The 21,684-nt window shown below is 35.4% G+C and overlaps 1 protein-coding gene across 1 annotated transcript in view; it reads right to left on the bottom strand.

Annotated features, from left to right (window-relative positions):
* The window catches only part of DYNC2H1 (dynein, cytoplasmic 2, heavy chain 1), a gene marked incomplete at its 5' end in the record, with an annotated part of 129,629 nt that overhangs the window by 8,808 nt on the left and 99,137 nt on the right, over nt 1-21,684 (bottom strand). The window contains 4 exon segments of the mRNA XM_008938682.1: nt 2,853-2,934; nt 3,271-3,380; nt 18,128-18,217; nt 21,285-21,494. Of these exon segments, the coding sequence (XP_008936930.1) occupies nt 2,853-2,934; nt 3,271-3,380; nt 18,128-18,217; nt 21,285-21,494 (492 nt within the window).

The following is a 21,684-nucleotide window of genomic DNA, read 5'->3' as shown; positions in this document are numbered from 1 at the left end:
GAGTTTATTTATGCAGCCGTATGATCAGGCAGGTTCACAATACCTCATAATGAAAATAAAATTTCCAAAGGCAACAAAATCAAGTTATTTGTGCAGACACAAAAGTATGTCTATGCATATATTCTACTAACTAAATAAATTCATCGATGCATACACAACAGGATGCCAAGAAACATTTTATATTCATGTCAGTTATCTTATTCTGCACATAACTAAAACAGATCTCCTTTTGCTCATGAACTGAATTTTTAAATGGGAAAAATTTCTTGGTAGCCTTATTTACAGATAGAAAGACATCCAACGAGGAAGTAACAGTTAAGTATAAGGCTGAGATACATAACATGAAACTTGTAGCAGCCCAGTTCACTGAAAATCACATGTACTTAACTGGATCATGTGTAGCCTAAGCCAGCAAAAATAAGTATGTTATTGTTTTTCTAACAGTTTGCATCTTATAACATCCTGTTTGATTACACTTTTGTGATCTAAAGTCAAGTGGGATAAAACAGGGTCCCAGCTACCTCGCCACAGCATGTGCTTTAACAAATTATCTGTTTAGCTGACTGAATTTTTTTTTTGAGACTCACTCAGAATAGCTTCCCATTCTATAAGGTTAGCCTGAATTCTTGAAACTGCAGATAAATCGTTAACTTTATCAGTATTAAAATTCATATTGCCCATGTGAACCAAGCTTAACATGCAATCCAGAGGAACCTTATCAAACAAGACACATTTTGGAGGATGATTTTTCTGAATCACTGACATTTTTATGCCCTAGTTACAGTCCACGTGGTATTAAGCTTTACTAATGTGAAAGATTCTCCCCAGGTCTCTATAAGCACAAGGAAGGACTATGGAAAAGAATCTAAATATTCAGCATGGCAAGGGGTTCCAAAGCCTTTCTGAACATCAAAGGTTTAAAGGAGTAGTGAAGATACTGGTGAATACTTCCTAATACAGATTCACTAAATATTGTTTTTAGTGAGGAAATTATAATATTCAAATCAAGGGAGTAAACTTGACAGGACCCTTTATGAAAAATAAACACTCATTTAGCTGCTTCCACTATTCCTGTGGCAGAGAATATGTTCTTAAACAAAATTGTCTTTTTATTTTTGACTCCTCTTGGAACATAGACTCATTCTTGTGAAGCAACAGAGATATATGTTAACCTTTCTGCCTACCTACATATAACAATGACTTCTAACAGTGCATTCTAACTAATATTGCCCAAAATCTACCATATAAATTTGCACATAACAAAAAATAATAAGCCTCAATACATCTAGCTGGAGAGTTGTTATAAAACTACTTCCTCTAATTACCCATTAATTCTTTATTTTCCAAGCAGTTATTTCAATCTAGCAATTGTTAAATACTGTGTTTCTTCAAAGATAGTAGATGACTTTGAAGAAGTCTGGGCTTGTAGAACCTGGAACTGATAGCCTACTAGAATGACTGGTTTGAGATATGAAACTCAGTTCTGGCTCACAGCTATGGACTTAGAAGTCTTGGTTGAATCTGGAATACCAGAAGACATGATTTGCAGACTCAGATTTATTGGATCCCAGGTTTATCTCAGGGTACTGAACAGTCCTAAAAGTCCCTTGGTTTATTTATTTCCAGGTTCTAGACTCCCCGCTGCTTCTCATTAAATGAAGCAGACAACCATTACACTTCTTTAAATACCAAGATTGAATAATGTTTTTAATTATATTTTCTCTAGTTTCAAAAGGAATTAATTCAACAAAGTTCAAAAGACTTTACTGTATAAAGGTCAGAGTAGATGATTACACTTATCTTTTCTGGCCTTACAATATATTAATATTTTAGGAATGTGAAATCTTACATATTCTGTATTAATAATTTCAGCTATTGTCAGGAGCCAACCCAGAACCCTACTGTGTCCCACAGCCTTATGTCTGCCTGCATTATCAGACTACAGAAGGTGTCTGCCACTTGGATTCTCTCCCCTTAGCCAGCAGTCTCTCTGCTTCAGCTGCACATCATAGTCACGTGGTGAGTGCCCTGCATTATTCACCTATGGTTCTGTAAGAATTCAGTTTTAAGTGCACTTCAAGCTTTGCAGTGTTATCGTGGGACCAACATAACCTCTTGGAAGATGCAGCATAGAAAACTTGTTTTGTGAATTCCCTAAAAGATTAAGTGTAAAACAAGTGCAAGGAGGTGTGGAATCAGCCAAAGTGGCAGTCCCACCTGAAATGTTATGAAGAAATGTTAACTAAACCGTTGGAGAATCCATCTCTGCTTTGCTCTCTAAGCAACCCGTAGTGACTTTATGGGGGCTGGCTGTAGCCCTAAATCTCCATTAAGAAATTGTTGGGTCTTCATCATATCAAAAGCTAGTCATATGATAGTTCACTTTGGTTTGTTTCCTTCCTTAGAAGTCTCTTTTCAGTAATTTGATAAATGCTCATACATGGCCTTAGACTTACAGATTTACAGGTGTATTTCCTCTTGCTGCATGCCACAAGTCTTTCTGAACAATTACTGTCTCGACAACAGTTAGATATTAACTATTGGAATTGTAGCTTTAATTTTTATCTAAGAGGTAGCTGAAGAGAATAGAGCAAGAATGCATTTAGATTTAATGTTTCAAATAAGTAATGTAACTAGGGAGTGGTAAAAAGACAACTGTTTTCTTCCTCCCATTTCTGTGGAATTTTTACACTAGCGTTTTTTTTGTACCTGTATACCGTTAACCAGCCTTTTTATCTCAGGTATACCAACATATTTATAGCTGCATTTTCCAGAAACTTTACAGACAGATACTTGGACTACACCAATGAAACATCCTCATAAAACACTAGTAAGAAATAGTAGTAGAATACCTTAACTTGGAGTTTGCCTTCCTGTATTCGCCCTTTCCATGATGCTGTAAATTTAAGACTGTCCACTGAACAGCTGATTAGTCTACAAGAGAAACACATACAGTAAATCTTACAGACTTCTAACAACAAGAAATGAAATACAAACCCAAAAGCAATGTATTTTCAACATGTAGCATACCATACTAAGTCTTACTTTGAAGAAAAACACATATTTAATTTTATCCAAATTTGTTTTTAATCAGCATCGAAACAAGTAACTCACAGCTATTCTACTTTAGTGCAAGTAATAAAAATCAGGTGACTGATGACAGCAATTGATATAATTTGTTGGATCTGTGTCCTGAAAATGAAATAACCATCTTTACGCATAGGGAACAATGGCACATTAGCACAAATAGGTAGATTATTTTTCCCTTACCTTGCAGTCTCCTGGCGTAAGGCATTGAGAAATGTGTCTGGATGAAATAACTCTGAAAGGTCAAGGGTGTCTGACAGTAGTTTCTGTTTCTCGGCTTTTTCTACCCAATTCTAAAAGAGAAAAAAAGAAAAAAAAAAAAGAGTCCTGAAGTTGTAGTCTGTTCTTTCAATATATTGAGTTAATGTGGGTTTGTCAATTATAATAGTTACTGAAAAATGTTTGTGTATATATAGGGTGACTTCAAAGAATAATATTAATTTCAACTATTTGAAAGTGGCAAATGGAAAATTAACATAATTTAAAAGTGTAAAAAAACCAGCACTTTATGTGTAATGTGACTCATCCATATTAAATAAACCTCCGTTCCATTCTTCGTTCTGTGCAACTCTGTACAATGAAACTTTTATCAGAGAGTTTATGTTTTCCATCAAAATGGTTGTCATTACTGTCTTTTTTCTCATGCCACCTTGCAATCTTGATAAAACATGTCTCTTAGGTAATGAAAGCTAACAACCTCAGATGAAAGAACATTTTACCTTCACATGAGCTATTTAGGCACTTCAGTGGCTATGCAACAGTCTACACTCAAAATCATATTTTTTGAAACTTTCATACTGTATATCTTTTGTACAATTTCTTTGCATGGCAGAGTCACAGTTTTGACTATAGTACTCTAGTTAAGTGACTGTATAACCTGCTCTGTTATGAACAGCTGCAAGCCACATGCTTCTGCACAGAAAGATTAATGTTTAATACTAAGCCAGAAAATAATAATACTAATATTCCACATACTATCACTTAACAGAGAAAGACAAACCATGCTCCTCTCTGAATACCAACAACTAAAGATTCTGAAATTACTCTAGTCACAGAATAAAGAAACTTGGAAGGTACACTCTCATAACACAATACACCTGCCAGGCATCCAGATCTTGTTTAGAAAGGACTTTACTGTATTTTTTGAACACCTGACAGATGAATAACTCCATAGAAGCATCCTGGAAGTAATAAAATAATCCAAAATACAAGTAAATATCACTCAGTGAATTTTGTCAGTCAGACACATCTCCATAACGTTTCCACATGTTCAAACACTTATCAGTGATCTTTTTGTCTGTCACATCACTGATTATGAGCCCTCAACCTAAATGATTATGAATCAGTTAGGAGATTTTTGCTTTCCATTTTCATTAGCTAAATGTACACAGTTAATGACTCTTGTCTGCATGATTCTTTTAATGACTTTATATAACAAACTCTTTTATTATATAGCAGTAACTCTGCATTCTAGTTAGGATGGAATTTGTACATTGTTTTGTGTAATAAAAGTAGGCAATCATTTCAACTATTTAATCATTCTTTTGCTGTCATCAAATCAACTTTTAATGTAAATGCTAAAAAGAAGCACTGCCAGGAACATAGATGCTTATATTCCACCCAATTAGAAGACCACTATGGATGATCATAATTCTGAACTCATATAACTAAGCAGCACTAGCAAATATACAATCACAGAAACTTTCGTTAGACCACAAAACCAAAGTTTGCAATTGCTCATTCTGCTCTACATAAAGTTGAAGACATTGCTCATTTGCAGCTGTTTAATAAATGACTTGATTTAAAGGCAATATAAACGGTGATAAAATGTAATTTACAAAACAAGTGTAAAAAATACCCTTATGCCTATTCCCCTTTACATCTTATATGACCACATGGCAGCATGTTAGTGAAGTGGTACAGTCTCAAAAGACAGCAACGCTCTATTAAATGGCTCATTTGTCACTAGTACATCCGTGACAATGCCATTATGCTTGGAAGACAGAGGTCTTGAAGGGAAAAAACTTTAAGCTAAGCTGTACAAAGACTGAAGTGATGTTTCTCAAAAAGGAAAAATCCTGTAACAGATTAGCGATAATATCTTCATTTCCCTCTCCTGTCCTGACTTCACTAAAAATACACATTGACTTCATTTGTCAAAGTGACACAAAGCTGTTTGACTTCTTACTGATCTTGGATAGCCATGTAGCATTTCAGTCAGAAGGGCCTTCTTCCATCACCAGCTCAGTAGAGAACGTTGTCTCTCCTGCCAGGTAGGCAAAAAAAATCCATGCATTGGTCACTTGCCAGCTGGATTACAGTCAGAAGGCTACCATCAGCTACCATCATCCAGGACGGTGCAAAATCTAGCTAATTGTCTCTTTGTGACTCAGGCCAATACGCACGCTCTCCCAGCTGCTCCCTCGCTCCTACGTCCCATCATATGGTCTTTAACTCGTTTGCTGCAATGCAAGATTTCTTTTTCTTCTTCAAAACAGCTAATAATCAAGATCTAAACTCACTTAAACCAGCTTTTATTGTATGAATTAATGATACATATTTGGTTAGATATGGTTAGTTATTACATCTGAGAAAAGGCAACTGGAAGCTGAAATGGGTTATAATTTATTTTAAAATAAATTTACTTTATATCAATAATTTCTGTTATACCAGTAATGTAGTCTAAAAATCCAAATATGCTAACCTTGCAAAGTTTTATATTAGACAATAAAATAAGAAATCTATCATACTTTCTTCTTTGTAATTGTTTATTTCAATATTTTAGTATTTCCCGAACCTTTCTTGTTGTAATGAAACTAGAAATTTAAGTTTCAACTGTCCATGATAGACTAATTTAGTATATGAAGATTATACATATAATATAAAAACTTATCAGCAATTCCCAAAACGCTTGCAAAGCAACTCCTAGCTGGATATTTCAAAACTTAATGTGAGGTTCTGTTCGATATAATAAAAGGATGTTTAAATTTTTTTTTTTTTTTTACAAATGTATCTCTAAGTGTGGTCTCCGGTGGTTCAAATATTTTTTCATATCTCTTAACATCCAATAAGCATTTATTCAGTTTTCAGACAGAAGTTTTCCTTATCTTCTATAATCCCAAAGCAAACTGAGCACCTCATATTCAACAGTGGAAGGAGTAAAGAGGCTGCCAGATTTTCACATTATCATTTATACAACTTTAGGATCACAAAACTCTTCTACAATGAATCAAGTACTTTACCTATTTTAATTAATTCCAAAGGTATTCTCTTCTACCGTGTTTTACTGTTGATGTGATCCCAGAAGTAAAATTTTATTGAAAGAGAAAAGCATACAAATCACTACAGAAGTGATCTCATGTCTGTGCCTTGATGGAAAACTGTATCCAGTGCTGTATGAATATGCATAGACAGCAACTACAGAGTACAACTCTGTTTTTTCATGAGTTTTAGATGAATTCACAGTTACTAGGGGGGGAAAAATCAGGACTTAGAACAAGTCTGAGAGCAAGCAATGGTGAGTAGCACTGCTATCCAGTTAACCAGAGTCAGTTTAAGCAAAGGTCAATCAAGCCATGATGCTGGAGTCCTGTTCTCACAGTGCAGTGGCTGTTCCACAGCTGTGCTCCCAAGTGTTGGCGTTCAGCAGTAAATGCCTGCAGAAGTAATTGTGTAACATTCCAAAGAAATTAAATAGAAGTATTTATTTCTGGCACTGAGCACAGAGTACTTGCAGTTTTTCAGGAGTAACTGGCATACAACAAATTGCTCACTTGTAATTTCTTCTGCATGTGAAATCCTTGAGCTAGTACTCTTGAGCTGGTTATCCTTTATTAAGTGAACATGTGAATACTGCAGTATTTCAGGTATGTGATAAGGTGTTAGCACATACTATCTTTCAAATGGTAAATCACACAGGAAATTTTGATTTTTATTTTTGTTTTACACTAGGTTTCTTTTCTTATCTTTCTTTTTTTTTTTATTATTTTTTTTTTTTTTTTTTTTTACATTTTAGAGCATGCAGACCAAAACTGCTGGCTTGTGTTTTAAATAAAATACAACTATTTCTTTATTTCAGTTTGACACATGCCAGAGACCCCTTTTGTTCAGGAAGTCCGGATACTAACACAACAGCACAGTGTTAGAGCATAAAAATTCTGAGTCCATTAGCATCAACACACTAGGTAACGGTGTGCCAGAAGCAGATGTGCTAGCTGAGAGAAGCACTGGCAAATGTGTCTCACTCTGGTTACTGTAGTAATTTATTTTTATCAAACCAGGAACTTAACTTTGGATGAATTGCTGTTTCCTACATTTAATAAGGATGCCAGAATGATGACACTGCATAAGAACTGCAACATCATACTGCTAAGTTTGTGACTGATGCATGCAAAAAATATCTACTTTCAGATATTTTCTATACAATCACTAAACACAGAATCCCATTACACAATACTTCTATGCTTCATAGAAACGAAAAGACTTCTAGTCTTTTCTTTCTCCACAACTAAATACCTCAGATACTAGATTACTTTTGCAGTTACCTAGAATACAACTGGGTAAGGAAGCAGGAGAGCTGAACTACTCCCTAGTAGAACCAGAAACTACAAAATGTCCGTGGAGTTTTATTTTAATTTTTAACTCTTTATCAAACACTTATTTTCTGTTATCACCCCATCTTGAAGCTGTCAAGATTCAGAGAAATCTCTCTTAAGGTTTAACCTAACTCTCAAATATGTATACGATGTTTCTCAAACACACTAAAGCAACCTATTCAGAAGCTGTTTAAATCTGTGAGGACCATTTCCCTAAATGCATCACAGTGAAAAGGCAAAGAAGAAAATCTCTTTTTCTACAAGGAAAAAGACGTGACAGATTGGAGACAGAATGGCTGATGCAACCCCAGTTTAAACATAGGAACTATATGACTGCATGGCCCTGTCTGTCATGTGGCATCGTGGGACACACTGTGCTGGCTCATGCTAAAGCTACTCCCACTCCATTGAACAGAACACTGCAACATGGGACTGCTGCTCAGACTATCAAATGGTTTGTTCAGCAAAGCATAACTTTGTGTAGACACAGAAATTAATTAAGATTTTTTTTTAATTGCTGTAATAAGCTGGTACAGATTGTTGTTTGTTCCTACGTCATAAGGCCAAGGCATTTAGAGTGAAGGTACCTCAAGTACAGTATATGAGCTATTTGATGCCCATCAAGCCTGCCTTTAAAACCAGAGAGGGAATTCTTTTTATTGTGGTCAACCTTATCATCCAGGCTGTAGGTCTTTTTCAGAAGCCCTGTCCCATATGAGGGCTAAGAGAACACTGAAGAGCTGCAGCATGGCATGAAGCTTCATTCAAACCTGTTCTCAGGAAGTAACCTGGATAAACAGACATTATGGAGTAATTTAGGGGAAAATATTGCACATGTTGTTAAACAGAATATATTTTTTTTTTTTTTAAATGCACTTTTGTGTTCCCGTTTTCAGATACAACTGGTTTAGTTTTAAAATTATTTCTGTAATATAAATAATATCTTCACGAAATGAAGCATTTGGCAGCAATAATTTCTATGTCATTTTAATACCTACTCCATGAAATTTTAATGTATCCTACAGTATCATGGAACCATAGAATAATTATTTTTTGGAAGATCTCTGGCGATCTTCTCGTCCAACTACCAGCCCCCAAAGAAGGGCCAGCCTAGAGCAGTTTGCTCAGGGGCTTGTTCAATAATATCTCAAATGATAAAGATTCCACAACTTTCTCTGGGCCATCTGTGTCAGTGTCCGACCACCCTCAACACGATTTTTGCCTTCCAAGTGCCTAATTACCTTCTTGCAACTCATGCCTGGTTGGCACCCTGACACTTCTCTTGACTGATGCTAGTAAGCGCCACTATGGATGTCTAAGAAATATGTGAAACATTTGAAGTTTTTAGGGCATGTAACTAGATATATCACTACTGAACATTTAACATTTAAGAGAGAAGTATTACACTGAAGTGGTACAAATCAAGTGCATATTTGTCAGAGAAGATTTTACCTGAAAGGTAGAGAAGTTCTAAATTAAATAATTATAGAATTTAGATTGAAAGGCACCTCTGAAAGTCACCTGATCCAACTGCACCTCAAAGTAGAGCCTAATTCAATGTCAGTTTAGGTTGCTCAGGGTATTATGTGTTCTGAATATCTCCAAAAGTGGAGATTCAACAAACCTTTCTGGGCAACCTAGGCAGTATTTTTTTTTGACTGAATAGCCAAAACTGGAAAAGTACTTCAGGCCTCCAAGGATAGGAAGGAATAACAACTCCCTTTGACCTTTAATAAGCTCATTAAAAATTCTGCATTTCTATAATACCATGGTATCATAAGTGAAACATTTTCAAGAAATTTGCATCTAAGAAGCAACACCATTTTATGTTTATTATTCTAGTAATATCTTACTGTATTTTTTACTGGATTCTTCCACTGATATATTCAAATCCTCAATTTTGATTTAGTCTGATGAGAATAAAATAACTGAATACACATGACGGAATAAATCTTTTTTGTAGCTTCATAATCTACATATCTGAATAATAAACAATATTTTAGTTCTAAATTACTGCATTTCGCTTGATATGTAGGTAATTTCAGTTGATTAAATTTATCATGCAGGATCATGAAATTTTAGAAATGACACTGGAAATTGTAGTAATAGAAAACCTATAAGAAAATTCGTTGTACATGTAATGAAAAGCACATATAGCACTGTACAACAGTACAAACCTGAGGGGAATTCTGAACTCAAACTCTGATGTGAACACTCACTGGATCATAACTCTCTTAGTTCAGAGTGACTACATGGAATTAACAATATAAAAGTATCACTGCCTGCAAATCTGCTCTTTCACATTCTTCTTCATCTAAGGGCATACTTCTTAATTGAGTTGCTATCTGTAGGACTCAGTTGAATACACTGGGAAACAGTATACATATTACAGAGCAGGCAGGCATTTACCCTTCCTGCCTTTAAGCATCACTTCCATGCCTAATAAAGGAAAGCCTAAAAGCTTCCTATCACTCTTAAGAACTCCTCTCCTTTGATTCAAGTTTTTGGTGCTTTTTCCCCCAATAATGTACCTTGCTGAACATTTAGAGACAAAGATCACACCAAGAACTCTACTAAGATAAAAAAACAACAATAACAACAAAACCCCAAACAAACCCCCAGCCTGTTATGCCTCTGTGTTTACTCTGGTTTGAAAACACAGTCCTGACAGGAGGGCTGCCGAGCACACTTGCATCCTGCACTCATTGTTTTATTTGCATATGAATTCCCAAGAGTAAAACTACTGTTCACATAACAGATAAACAAGGATTTAGTCAAGAATTACCTTCATGAAGCTTTTCCTTCACAAAGTAAATTTGAGATGACAGCTCTGAAACTTAAAAGACTTTCTTTTTTATTTGCACAGGAATACAATATGACACTATTATAATTTCAAATTCAGCTATATGGAACCTCCTTCAAAGAGAGAAAGGTTAACATGAAGCTAAAAGAAATTCCACAAAGATTGGTAACTAAGGTTGATGCTTGCTTGTGGATTGGCAACATGTTTCTTTTAGGAAATGTGCTTATTTTTTAATATTTCTCCACAAATGCTATTTGAGGAATAGTTATGTCATGTTATTATTGATCTTGATGAATTAAAATCTCAAATTCAGAGACAAAACATTTTGTAAACTAAATTTTTTTTCTCCAGGCCCATTCTCACCAAAACATCTACAGTTCAAAACAGAATCATGATCACATTTAGTTACTTTTCAGTTACAAAGCTGTCTCATTATTCTAAGAAATGTGTTTCTTCGTATCCACATGACTATGAAATCACAATTATAAATTAAACATTGAAAGATTTTTAATAGATCACTTATTAGTAGGAGGAACAATCATAGAATCGTTGGAAAAGACCTTTAAGAACATCCAGTCCAACCATTAACCTAACACCACCAAGTCCGCCACAAACCATATGCCTAAGCACCACATCTACATGTCTTTTAAATATCTCCAGGGATGGGGACTTAACCACAACCTGGGCAGCCTGTTCCACGCCTTGATAAGTCTTTCAGTGAAGAAGTTTTTGCTAACATCCAACTTAAACCTCCCATGGCACAACTTCAGGACATTTCCTCTTGTCCTATCACTAGTTACTTGGGAGAAGAAACTGACCCCCACCTCACTACTATCTCCTCTCAGAGAGTTGCAGAGAGCGATAAGATCTCCCCTGAGCCTCCTTTTCTCCAGGCTAAACAGCCCCAGTTCCCTCAGTCTCTCCTCCTAAGACTTGTTCTCTAGACCCTTCACCAGCTTCCTTGGTGACTTTTCTTTGGATACACCCTAGAACTCCAGTGTCTTTCTTGTATTGAGACACCTAAAACTGAACACTGTGCTTGAGGTGTGGCTTCACCAGTGCAGAGTACAGGGCGACAATCACTTCCTTAGTCCTGCTGGCCACTCTACTTCTGACACAATATTTGTGTCAGTGTAGTGATGATCAGAAGAGCAAGTTACTACAACTAAGCTGTCTAGAGAAATGCAAAGCAGATTGATGGAATGTACATGCAGATTGCTATATTAGTTGGTATTGCAACCTTCTCAGTTATTAATGGCTGGAATTTAAAATTACTGAAGTTTTGACAGTATAACATAGGGAGCCTCATTTTCATATGCAAATGATAATATAATATCCTTTTCCACCACTTGTACTATAATTAACCTTTTTTTGGTTGAGCTTTTGCCAGACAAGACGACCCATTTTACTTTCTCTTTTGCAGACAGCTTTGCTTGTGATAGAGATACAGTGAAAAACAAGTTATTAGAAACTGAGCAATTTACACTTTAAATTTTAATAATTTAAATGCCTCCAGTTTATTAATATTTTATCATTGTATCTTGTCAGATTTTTTCCTGTATTGTGAAAACGTATCTTGTAGCTTAAAGAGAAAAATTAGTGAATGGTGATTACTTTGTTAGATTAAATAAAACATAGCAATTACAGCTTTAAAACTTCTATAATACATGGTACAGTTTCCTGTAACTCACAGAGTATATAAATACTAACTTGCTCTCATAGAAGAAATAGAAACTACTAAATCTAATTCTTTTAAATTTAAACTGAGTTAGGAAGAAGAAAATCTTTAAAATAAGGTAATTTCTTAAAAAGTGGATACAGAGAGATTTTTATTTTTTATGCAACACTTATTAAAAAATCTTTTTATGAGTAATCATGTTCTGCAATCAATATTCCACAATCAGAGAGCTGAGCAACTGGTTAGTGGTATGATGATGGGTGCAACACAAACTTCTGCTTGCAAGGTAGTACTTAATATAAAAAGAATCACCATTCTCACAAAACAGAATTCTGACTCTTTAATCAGGAGGAACTGAATTCTGTTGAAACAGGTTACTCTTCAAAACTCTTCATTTAAGCCAGATGTTCATAGAAAAGACTCTAACTTGTGGATGCCTCAATTTAAGAGAGCATCTAAACTTCACTGGTATTAAGCTTCAACAACTCACAATAAACCAAACAAAATGCAAGTCAGAGGTATTTTTCCATTACCAATACTGCTTTTTAAAAACTGTCTTTCCATGCATGAAGTGTTCCCAAAACTTGACGTAATCCTTTCTCACTGAGAATCAAAACACATCTCTATTTACAGCGGGAAGTTTGCAGATTTAGTGTGAAAACCCACTGTATTCTGCAGTAAAAGAATCATTTCACTACAAGAAACAGTGATTTCAGTACCTCTGGAAAGTAAAGTCTTGAATTGGTGGACAAAACAAACCGAAAAACTTAAAAGAATCTTTCCACCTCAGGCACCCATTCATGAATGCAGCTTTCTGCAAGTCCCAAGAACACTTGAACTCTCTGCCCATAAAAGTGCTTCAGCTTCTGCTTTAGCTTCCTTGGAAACCAGACCTTACCTCAGAGGACAACTCCCCCAACCCATGCAAGTCCAATACTATCATCTTACATTCTGTGTGGCCTCCTGTTTGGATGGTTTATCTTTCTAAAGCATTGCTATGCCACACCAGACACTACTTAATCAATATAATCTAACTGAAACAGTGATTAAAAAGAGACATGATACAATACCTGGGTCTATTAGAGCTTCAAATTTGCCTGTTATAAGAGACGAAGAAAAAAATCTACATTTTTATACAGTACTTGCAGATTTCCTATTTTTACCAAGCAGTTATCACTTAGATAAAAGGTCTTCACAGATGTATCCTGGCTGATAAATTCTGAACAAAGTGAAATCATGCTGCAACATGATGAGAACTGTGGGATCCAATTAAGGCTCAGTTTCTTAGGAAATAATGTAGTATTTTTGTTTTGATATTCATGACAGCTGAAGATGAAAAGCCAAGAAAAGGAACAGAAAAATACTAGTTCTTTAGAATAAGGTGGAAATTTGAATTAAAATAATGGAAGGGATGGATTTAAAACAATATTTTATGTTTGTTTTTTTTTTACTTTAATAATAGAATACTAAATCTGAAGTATTCTGCATTGTACATATACCCAGGTAACAGCTGTTCAAATATAGAGAGAGTGATGAGAGGACCAAGGACAAGGTGAGGAATGCAGCCAACCTAATCCATCTGAATCAGCTACTCCTAAACCGTGAAAGACAAACCATTAAGCTATTGTCTCTGATGACAAATGTGCTGAGGCAATCTATTAGACAAAAATCTGGAATGCTATATAAACTCAGTGAGATTACTTAAAGGAGTACAGGCCTTATTACAGAGTGCCCAAGTGGGTGAATCTGGGAACTGAACACGAAAACTCTGGGACTGTACAAGATTTATTATGGGATATTTAGGGGAAGGACCAAAGGTGAGGCAAGGTGGATGAGGGATGAACAAGAACTGGAAAACAGAGAGGTATCAAAGGGCAGGTCATATGTAGGGAGGCTGCTGGTCAGTACACCTTGCACCCGATCACCAGAATTCATCCTGATTTCCTCTTAATCACTACTTTTAGTTGTTTGGGGTTTTTTTGTGCAAGTGTGCCCTTTATGTGGTGGAGACTGAGGGACTGGAAGCAAGACAGCACAGAGACCAAATATCAGCGAGCCTTGTGAAGGGTGTTCTCCGTGAGCAGTGAGTCACAGAAACAGGACAGGGCTGTTTGGGCTGTTTATGCATCTGCCTGTAAAGGTACTACTGACCTCCTGTTAGCCACGGGGTGGCTGGCTGGGTCTCTGCAGCATATGTGGGCATGCCTATTTTGGGATTCACACTCAGTCTCTATTTCTCAGATTTTATCTGCATATCATATACTGTTGCACTAAGACTGATTTACAGGCTGGTCCTCAGAGTTCTTTAATTCAATGAAAATTGAGAGGACTCGACCTCCTCAAATTTCTAAGAGCAGTTATCAGTGAATGAAAATTGAAACTCTTTGCCCAGATGTCTTGGGTGTGAAGAAGAATCCTGTGTCTCCTACTCTCAGAATGTTTTCTAGTAGCTTCAGCAGGCAATTTCCTCATATACCTTGGGTGTCCAATATACCTTTCTAGAGACCTAATTTTTGAAACAAGAATAGTAAGGATTCCAAAACAGAAACGAAGTCTTTCTACATCAAATAGTAAGGGTAGTAAAATAGTAAAAGTCTTATACTAGGGAGTCAAATTGCCATTAAAACTAAATATCACTGTCCTAGATTTCACTCAGGATGGGAGGGGACAAGAGATAACAGCATGCCAGAGAGATACATGCAAATTTCTTGAAAAAATATGACATATAACTTTTTTATATACTATATTAGGAGTACTTTACAGATAAGCACAAATTTTCAACAAAAACATTCATAACTTATTGCAAAAAGCTTTTCAGTATTCATAAACATTTCCTTGATTAAAACTCTGAAAGTAGTGTTTATGATTGGGAGGTCAAACTGTCTTCATTTTCAGTGTATGCTGTAAGCCTTTTGGCAGTTGTCTGACCAAGCAGCCATACAAAGGAAGAACTGGTTTTACAGATGTCTCAAAACAGCGTAGTTCAAAAGAATTAAATAAGTATTTTCATTTAAAATATAAGGCCTTTTTAGAATAACAGGGTTTTTTTAGTTCTTATGGAAACAAAATGTAAGTTCCAATTCGTTGACCTGAAACATTTTTTCAGTGTTGATAGCCATCTGATATTTACCAGGCCTTCTGCTTTGCCTCTTAATAGCTGTAGTGCTGGGTCTCTAATCTCTCTCTCCTGCTGGTACCCCAGCCTTGAGAATGGGTCAGTGTCAGCATTGACAGTTGAAAGTATTCAGAAATCTTCATCTTAGAAGAGTGCTCAATACACAGAATTTTTGTTTTAATGTAAAGCACAAGCTAACATTCCAATGTCAGAATTTCCACCTGGCAAGAAATCACATTTTTCCATCAGCTGTATCACCACAGCAAAGCAAAACATGGCTCTATTGCATTTTGCATACACTGATTTGCTCACACTTTTAAGCAGGCAGATTCCCTTTAGTTTCTTTTCCTGAGTGAATTCAGACCTGAGAAATGCAATACCTGTTGTTTTTCTGCCTGTTGGCCTGTGACCTCAGAAAATCTTTACACTTCTATAAATTCTGCTATAATTATTTTACCCTCTGGCTTATATTTTGGGTTCCTCCCCACTCCCACTAAATGTCTGCAACAAAGCAGTTGCTTTTATTATTTTATACACTAGTAGCAAACATCTTGACAAGGTAGCATTTAACTAATAACCTAAGTAAAGACTTACTGCATCCTTAGTAGATGCAATCTTTCAGTACAACTGTGAAGTTTCAATATCACCATTTTCCTCTTGAAGAATACCTAAATCGATCCTGTCTCAAATGCCATTATCTTATAGTGAATGAAGCAGAGGAAGCTATGAATAGCTATCAAAAAAAAAAAAAAAATCCAAAAATATGGCCTTCATTGAAATATAAATCTGAAAATAACTTTCAGAATTATGAGACAATCTTTACTGAAGCCTTTATTTCTAAATGCTGAATATAGAAGTAACTAATAATAAATTACATTTATAAAGTACCTAATGAAAAGACATGAAAAAGGCTAATCAAAATCTTGGTGTCACACGCACAAACATGAACTGGAATAATATTAAGGAAAAAGATGATTTACCTCAAATACATAATTAAAAATAATCAACATTTTGCTGGTAAAATACATACAAAAATAAAACCACAGAAATTGTATTTCAGATGTGATCTCACTAGAAGCTTGAGAAGCAAAACAGACTGATAATGTATTACTAAGAACAGCTTCAAATATAACAGTATTACACACTGGACATTAAAAAACACACAGAAGATGTAAGACCAATATCTGGTCATCATTTCTATTGTCACTAACAAAAAAATTAACACACTTCACTGCTTATGGATACAGTTCTATATCTGCTGTAAAGCTCTGCCTTAGAAATCTGTCCCCCTTAAGTAAAGAAGTTTTTAAAATTCAAAATGTTTTCTTCAGAATAACTTTCATAAAAGTGAGTAATCCAAACATACAATTTTGTTCAGCAGTTTGAACAATGAGAAAGGAAGATCACTATCGTGGTAATATAATGCAGCACATTTGCCAACAGTTTACTAGGGTAATACAGGGAAATAAAAACCATGAATAAGTTTGGTTGAAAATCATCTATTACTGTTAACTTTAATTTCATCCTGTTACTCTCTGCCACATTATCTCCACTTTGTATGAGAGATGCACTCCACGCAGAGGCTTGAACTCTAACTTCAGGCTTCCATTAAAAGAAAAAAAATCATATATGTAAGTAAAAAATCGTATAAGTAAGGAAAATCACATGCATTTTTGTTCCAACCAAATAAAGGTAGAAGTTGCAAACTGTAAGGTACTCTTGAAGATTACAAACACTCCTGACTCAGCCACAAATAATGCTTGATTAATAATAATACTTACTATAACAGTCAGTCAAAAGACAGAAGGGGCTGAGTTCAACTCTATTTATATGACCAAATAACATCTGAACATGCATTATCATTTGTTGCTATAAATATTTATACTTTATCATTTATAATTTGAGCCTTTTTATGCAGGAAAGGGTAAAGAAAAAAATAAGCATTAGCCAAAAGAAATTATTTGCATAAGAAGAATCTTATTAATACTTTGGAAACATCCATTTGATGGCTTCTTTAGAAGTAATGCCTAGAAATCATGTGATCCTCAAATATTCCTTCTGAAGCTGAGAGTCAATGCTAATACTCACAGAAATTTTCTTCCCAGGCCACTGGACAAGACTGTGTTAGCCAAGGTCACAAAGTATAGCTTTCTGTTTATTGCCCGGAGGTAGTAGCAGATCCATTCTTTATAAAGAAAACCTCCTCTCTATGTATCCAATATAATGAAATCTGTATCTTTAAATACTAATTCATTTAGGTACATTACTTTTTATTTTGTCTGCCTAATATCTTAAATATAGCTCTTCTGTCAATCAAAGTATATATAGTCTTACCTTGACTAAATATTACCTCCTTCACTGCCAGACTGTAGTTTGACAGCTATTGTCAGACTCTGCACCTTTATTATTGCCCCTTGTAAACCTGAAGAACACAGATCTTTTCTTTGTTTCAAAGAGTAGTGTTCTATGAATTTCTACATTACCCCATCAGAATTGCTTCCTTATCTCTTCATACATATCCCTCTACCGGATTAAAAAGTGTGTCTTGACTTTGATGTGAAAACTCATGAGTAAATGCACCTTTTTTCCCACAGTTCATCAGAAAGACTAAAATCTAAAATCTAAATTTACTGTGAAATAACTAACATTACTGTATTCAGCGTTACTGACTTCAAATTGCTGTTTGCCATTTTCACATATTTCAAATTTCATATTTCTCATCTGCTTCAAATATTTACAAGCCTTTTTTCACACACCTAAAATTCTTTGGGAGTTGAGTTTTAAAGGTTTAATGTAGTGTAATTCACATAATAGCATAATACTGACATAAAATGACCCTTTAAAATTACCTGTATAGCAAGTGCTCGAGCTACAAGACTCCTAAGATACTGTAAAGGATCTTCTGGACCTTCCCACTTGCTTTGCCATGTGACAGGACACTGAAATAAAAATATATTTACTGAAAGAATCCATTTCAAAACCATCACCATTACATTTTAAGCTAGAAATTTGAAGGAAATTCAATAATCCAGAGATAAAATATATCTACAAACAAAAAAAGGCAATACAAGTAGTATAATGAACAAAGCATACAACCCCTAATAGGAAAGTCATATTCCTGCTAACTTTGTGTGGCCCACAGAGATACAGTGCTAATGGAAAACTTACAAGAACCTCTGCTATTCAACAAGGAAACATCAGCAGGTTCCACAAGCACTTCAGAAAGGCCAAAGTTGAGTGTTTCTTGGGAAAGCCACAATGCCATCTTTCAACTGCAGCCACAGGTTCCCACTCCTTTGCTGCTGCTTCCTCAGACTGGCACATGCAGTTGTGACCCTCTGTAGTGAAGTGAATCTCGTACAACTCCTCTGAATTATAATATTCTCAGCACCTTAAAGTGTTTGTAGAACAACACCCGAGAATAAAATCTTGCAACTCCTCCCCATACAAATTTCTCATTGGTTTCAAAACCAAAGTTTTAAAAGATCCTCTGTTAGATTTCCTCTTTATAAGGATAAAAACATCAACTGTAACTACTTCAGAGGAATCTGTAAAGCACATTGTAATTAACTCTGCAAGATTCTCCTGCTTACATGAAAGAGAATTGATGTAAATGATTACCTGTGGAACATTGCACAATACTGAAGATGCTGAGCAGAATAAACAGTTTATACTGTGGCATTTACAGCTGTATTTTCAAGGAGGTTCACAATCTAGTAGCATAAGTGCCAAACAGATTTTCAAAATCTGACCACAAAAGTTCATAAGAAAAAAGTTATCTGTGAAACTTAATACTCTAAGTGTACTTTTTGTAGATAAAAAACCAGAAACTATCTGGATCTGGAGACACTAATAATGAATTGAATAAACTAGAATACATACAGGGCAAATGATAAACCACCGTTAACTGCATGCTTTTTTGCATAATAATCATTTTTTTTAAAAAAACTTTTTGTATTTGAAGCTATTATTCATGCATTTTGGCAGATTCCTTTGCTAGATAAGCATTTACAGGCAGCTCACCAATCTATCATTTAGAAGGCATTCACCTAATGTTGCTAATATATCACTGTAAATTACTCTAAAGTAATAGCTTAGCTAATTGTTAGTATGGAAGCATATTTCAGATGTACACTAACATATCAATTTGACAGAAATAAGACACATTGCTGAAACCATAAGAACTCACACATTTATTGATTTTTCACACTTCTACTGTTAATCTAGCAGATTCTTCAGGTGCTATAACCTTAAAAGAACTACAGTCTTGGTGCTTTTAAAATACAAGTTTTTTTAAATAGTCCTTTGTTACATGATGTATGACCACACTGAACTAAACAAGAACAGTGTATAGAAATGACATGAAACACATCACTTTAAGACGATGGCTATAGTGAGGATGAGCTGCCATGAGGTTTAGCTGCCATGCCAAGAGCATGGCAATAGCCCCTCAGAAAGGCTGCTGAAAAGATTGCTTTATGGTCACAATCCAGTAAGGTGATATGTGCCTGTGTAAGCAGGTAACTAAGCAGATGAAATGCCAGAAGCACTTTGCTCAGTGTGTATCAGGAAGCAATGAACTGATGTTTGTGAGAGATAAAAATGCATAGAATTTTTAAGTACATTTTTGTGACAGTGATAAGCTTCAAAGCTCCTGCTGCTTCCCAATTGAAGAGTGCAGCTTAAACACACAAGCAAGTCATACTCTCCTGCTCAGTAACAAGAAATATAACCATTAATACTAAAAATGGCCATAACATGTACCATTTGCATTCACTATGACTTGTAATTTGCACCAATTTCTACCACACAGTTGAAAAATGTTTAAAAAGGCAATGAGATTGCTAACATGAAAACATTAATTTATTCTATCTGTACTGCAATTCCATTAACAAACACTGTCTTGTGAATCTGAAAAGACAAAGAATTTAATCATTGATTTAATTAGAAATTTGATAGATCAATAAATGCATAACAATCTTTTTAACAGTGCTTGCTCCTCACATGAAGATAAACAAGATGTTAATAGAAATGATCATTCATTGCGGGGCCAATCTCAACACCTATGCATTAGCATCAACACAATTTATCAACTGGGGCCGCTGAAATAAAACCACAGAGTTTCACCTCAATGTTTGACTATCTCTGGAATCCAATTAAGCTGGCTATTAATGACAGAGCACGTAATTTTGCAGTTAGAAACAGTTCCAGTTTATAAACACACCCAATTCAATGCCAGAACACATGGAGAAAGCACATGCACAAATTTTCATAGAATCACAGAATCACAGGGGTTGGAAGGGACCTCGAAAGATCATCTAGTCCAACCCCCCTGCCAGAGCAGGGTCACCTAGAGTACATCACACAGGAAGGCGTCCAGGCGGGTTTTGAATGACTCCAGTGAAGGAGACTCCACAACCTCTCTGGGCAGCCTGTTCCAGTGCTCCGGCACCCTCACAGTAAGAAAATTTCAGTTGTTCTTCTCCTGTGTCTCAAGACTATAGGGTGAGATGATAGGCTGATATGATAGGCACCGTTTGTCAGGTGTGACATGGTGATAATTCATACTGAATAAATGCAAAGAGTCAATTGTGATTGCAGCTGCAGTGAAAATTGAATTTTAAGAAACCGTAAAAACTAAGAAAAGGGACAGATTTACATGTTCTGTTGGCTAATAAATTTGACTTATCTAGCATGATTTGGTATTTGAAACAGAAATAGTATTCTGCAACTTCTCATCATATTGGATTTGTCCTTAAGCTTGATAAAAGTATAATATACTCAGAAGCTTCTGCAAGTACTCAAAGCAACATTTTTCTGGGTTTTCATTCCAGAAAAAAAAAAAAGTTCAGTTTTCGAGTCACTATTAATAAAAGAATGTCATTTTAGAGTCTCTGTGAAGCAAAGAACTTGGAGCAAATGGTGACATGAAAATATGTATCAGAATTTTTTCAGTTCTGGTTTTTTTCATTGCTTATAATGTAAATTCATGACAAAATGACTTACCTTCTGATTTAGCAGAGCACTTGCTAGTCTTTGTACTTCAGAACTCAGTAATGAGGTACCTCTGATGACTTTACTTAAAGAAGCAAGGGACTGATGGACACTTTGCACAAGGCGAATGGCATTGAATTGTTCCAGGTAAATGAATGATAGGATTGGAGATTCCTGTTGCTCCACAGGAGGAGACACCTTCTGATGAATCAGGTTAGAATTCTTAAAAAGAACACACAATGTCCAGTTAATAAACTCAGGGAAACTATTATGCTATACAAAATATTATTTGTTGAATTTGTAATACTTCATATGACTGTGTTAACTTGTAAGTGATTAAGACATCCCTCTCTTCTCTGACACTAGATTAAAACTGTGATACTTTCAGTATTGTCTGTCAGATGTTCAATAA

Source organism: Merops nubicus, unplaced genomic scaffold (assembly GCF_000691845.1).
Source record: "Merops nubicus isolate BGI_N331 unplaced genomic scaffold, ASM69184v1 scaffold4534, whole genome shotgun sequence".
NCBI lineage: Eukaryota > Metazoa > Chordata > Aves > Coraciiformes > Meropidae > Merops > Merops nubicus.
The sequence above is the reverse complement of the archived record's forward strand: the minus strand, read 5'-3'. Positions and strand labels throughout refer to the sequence as shown.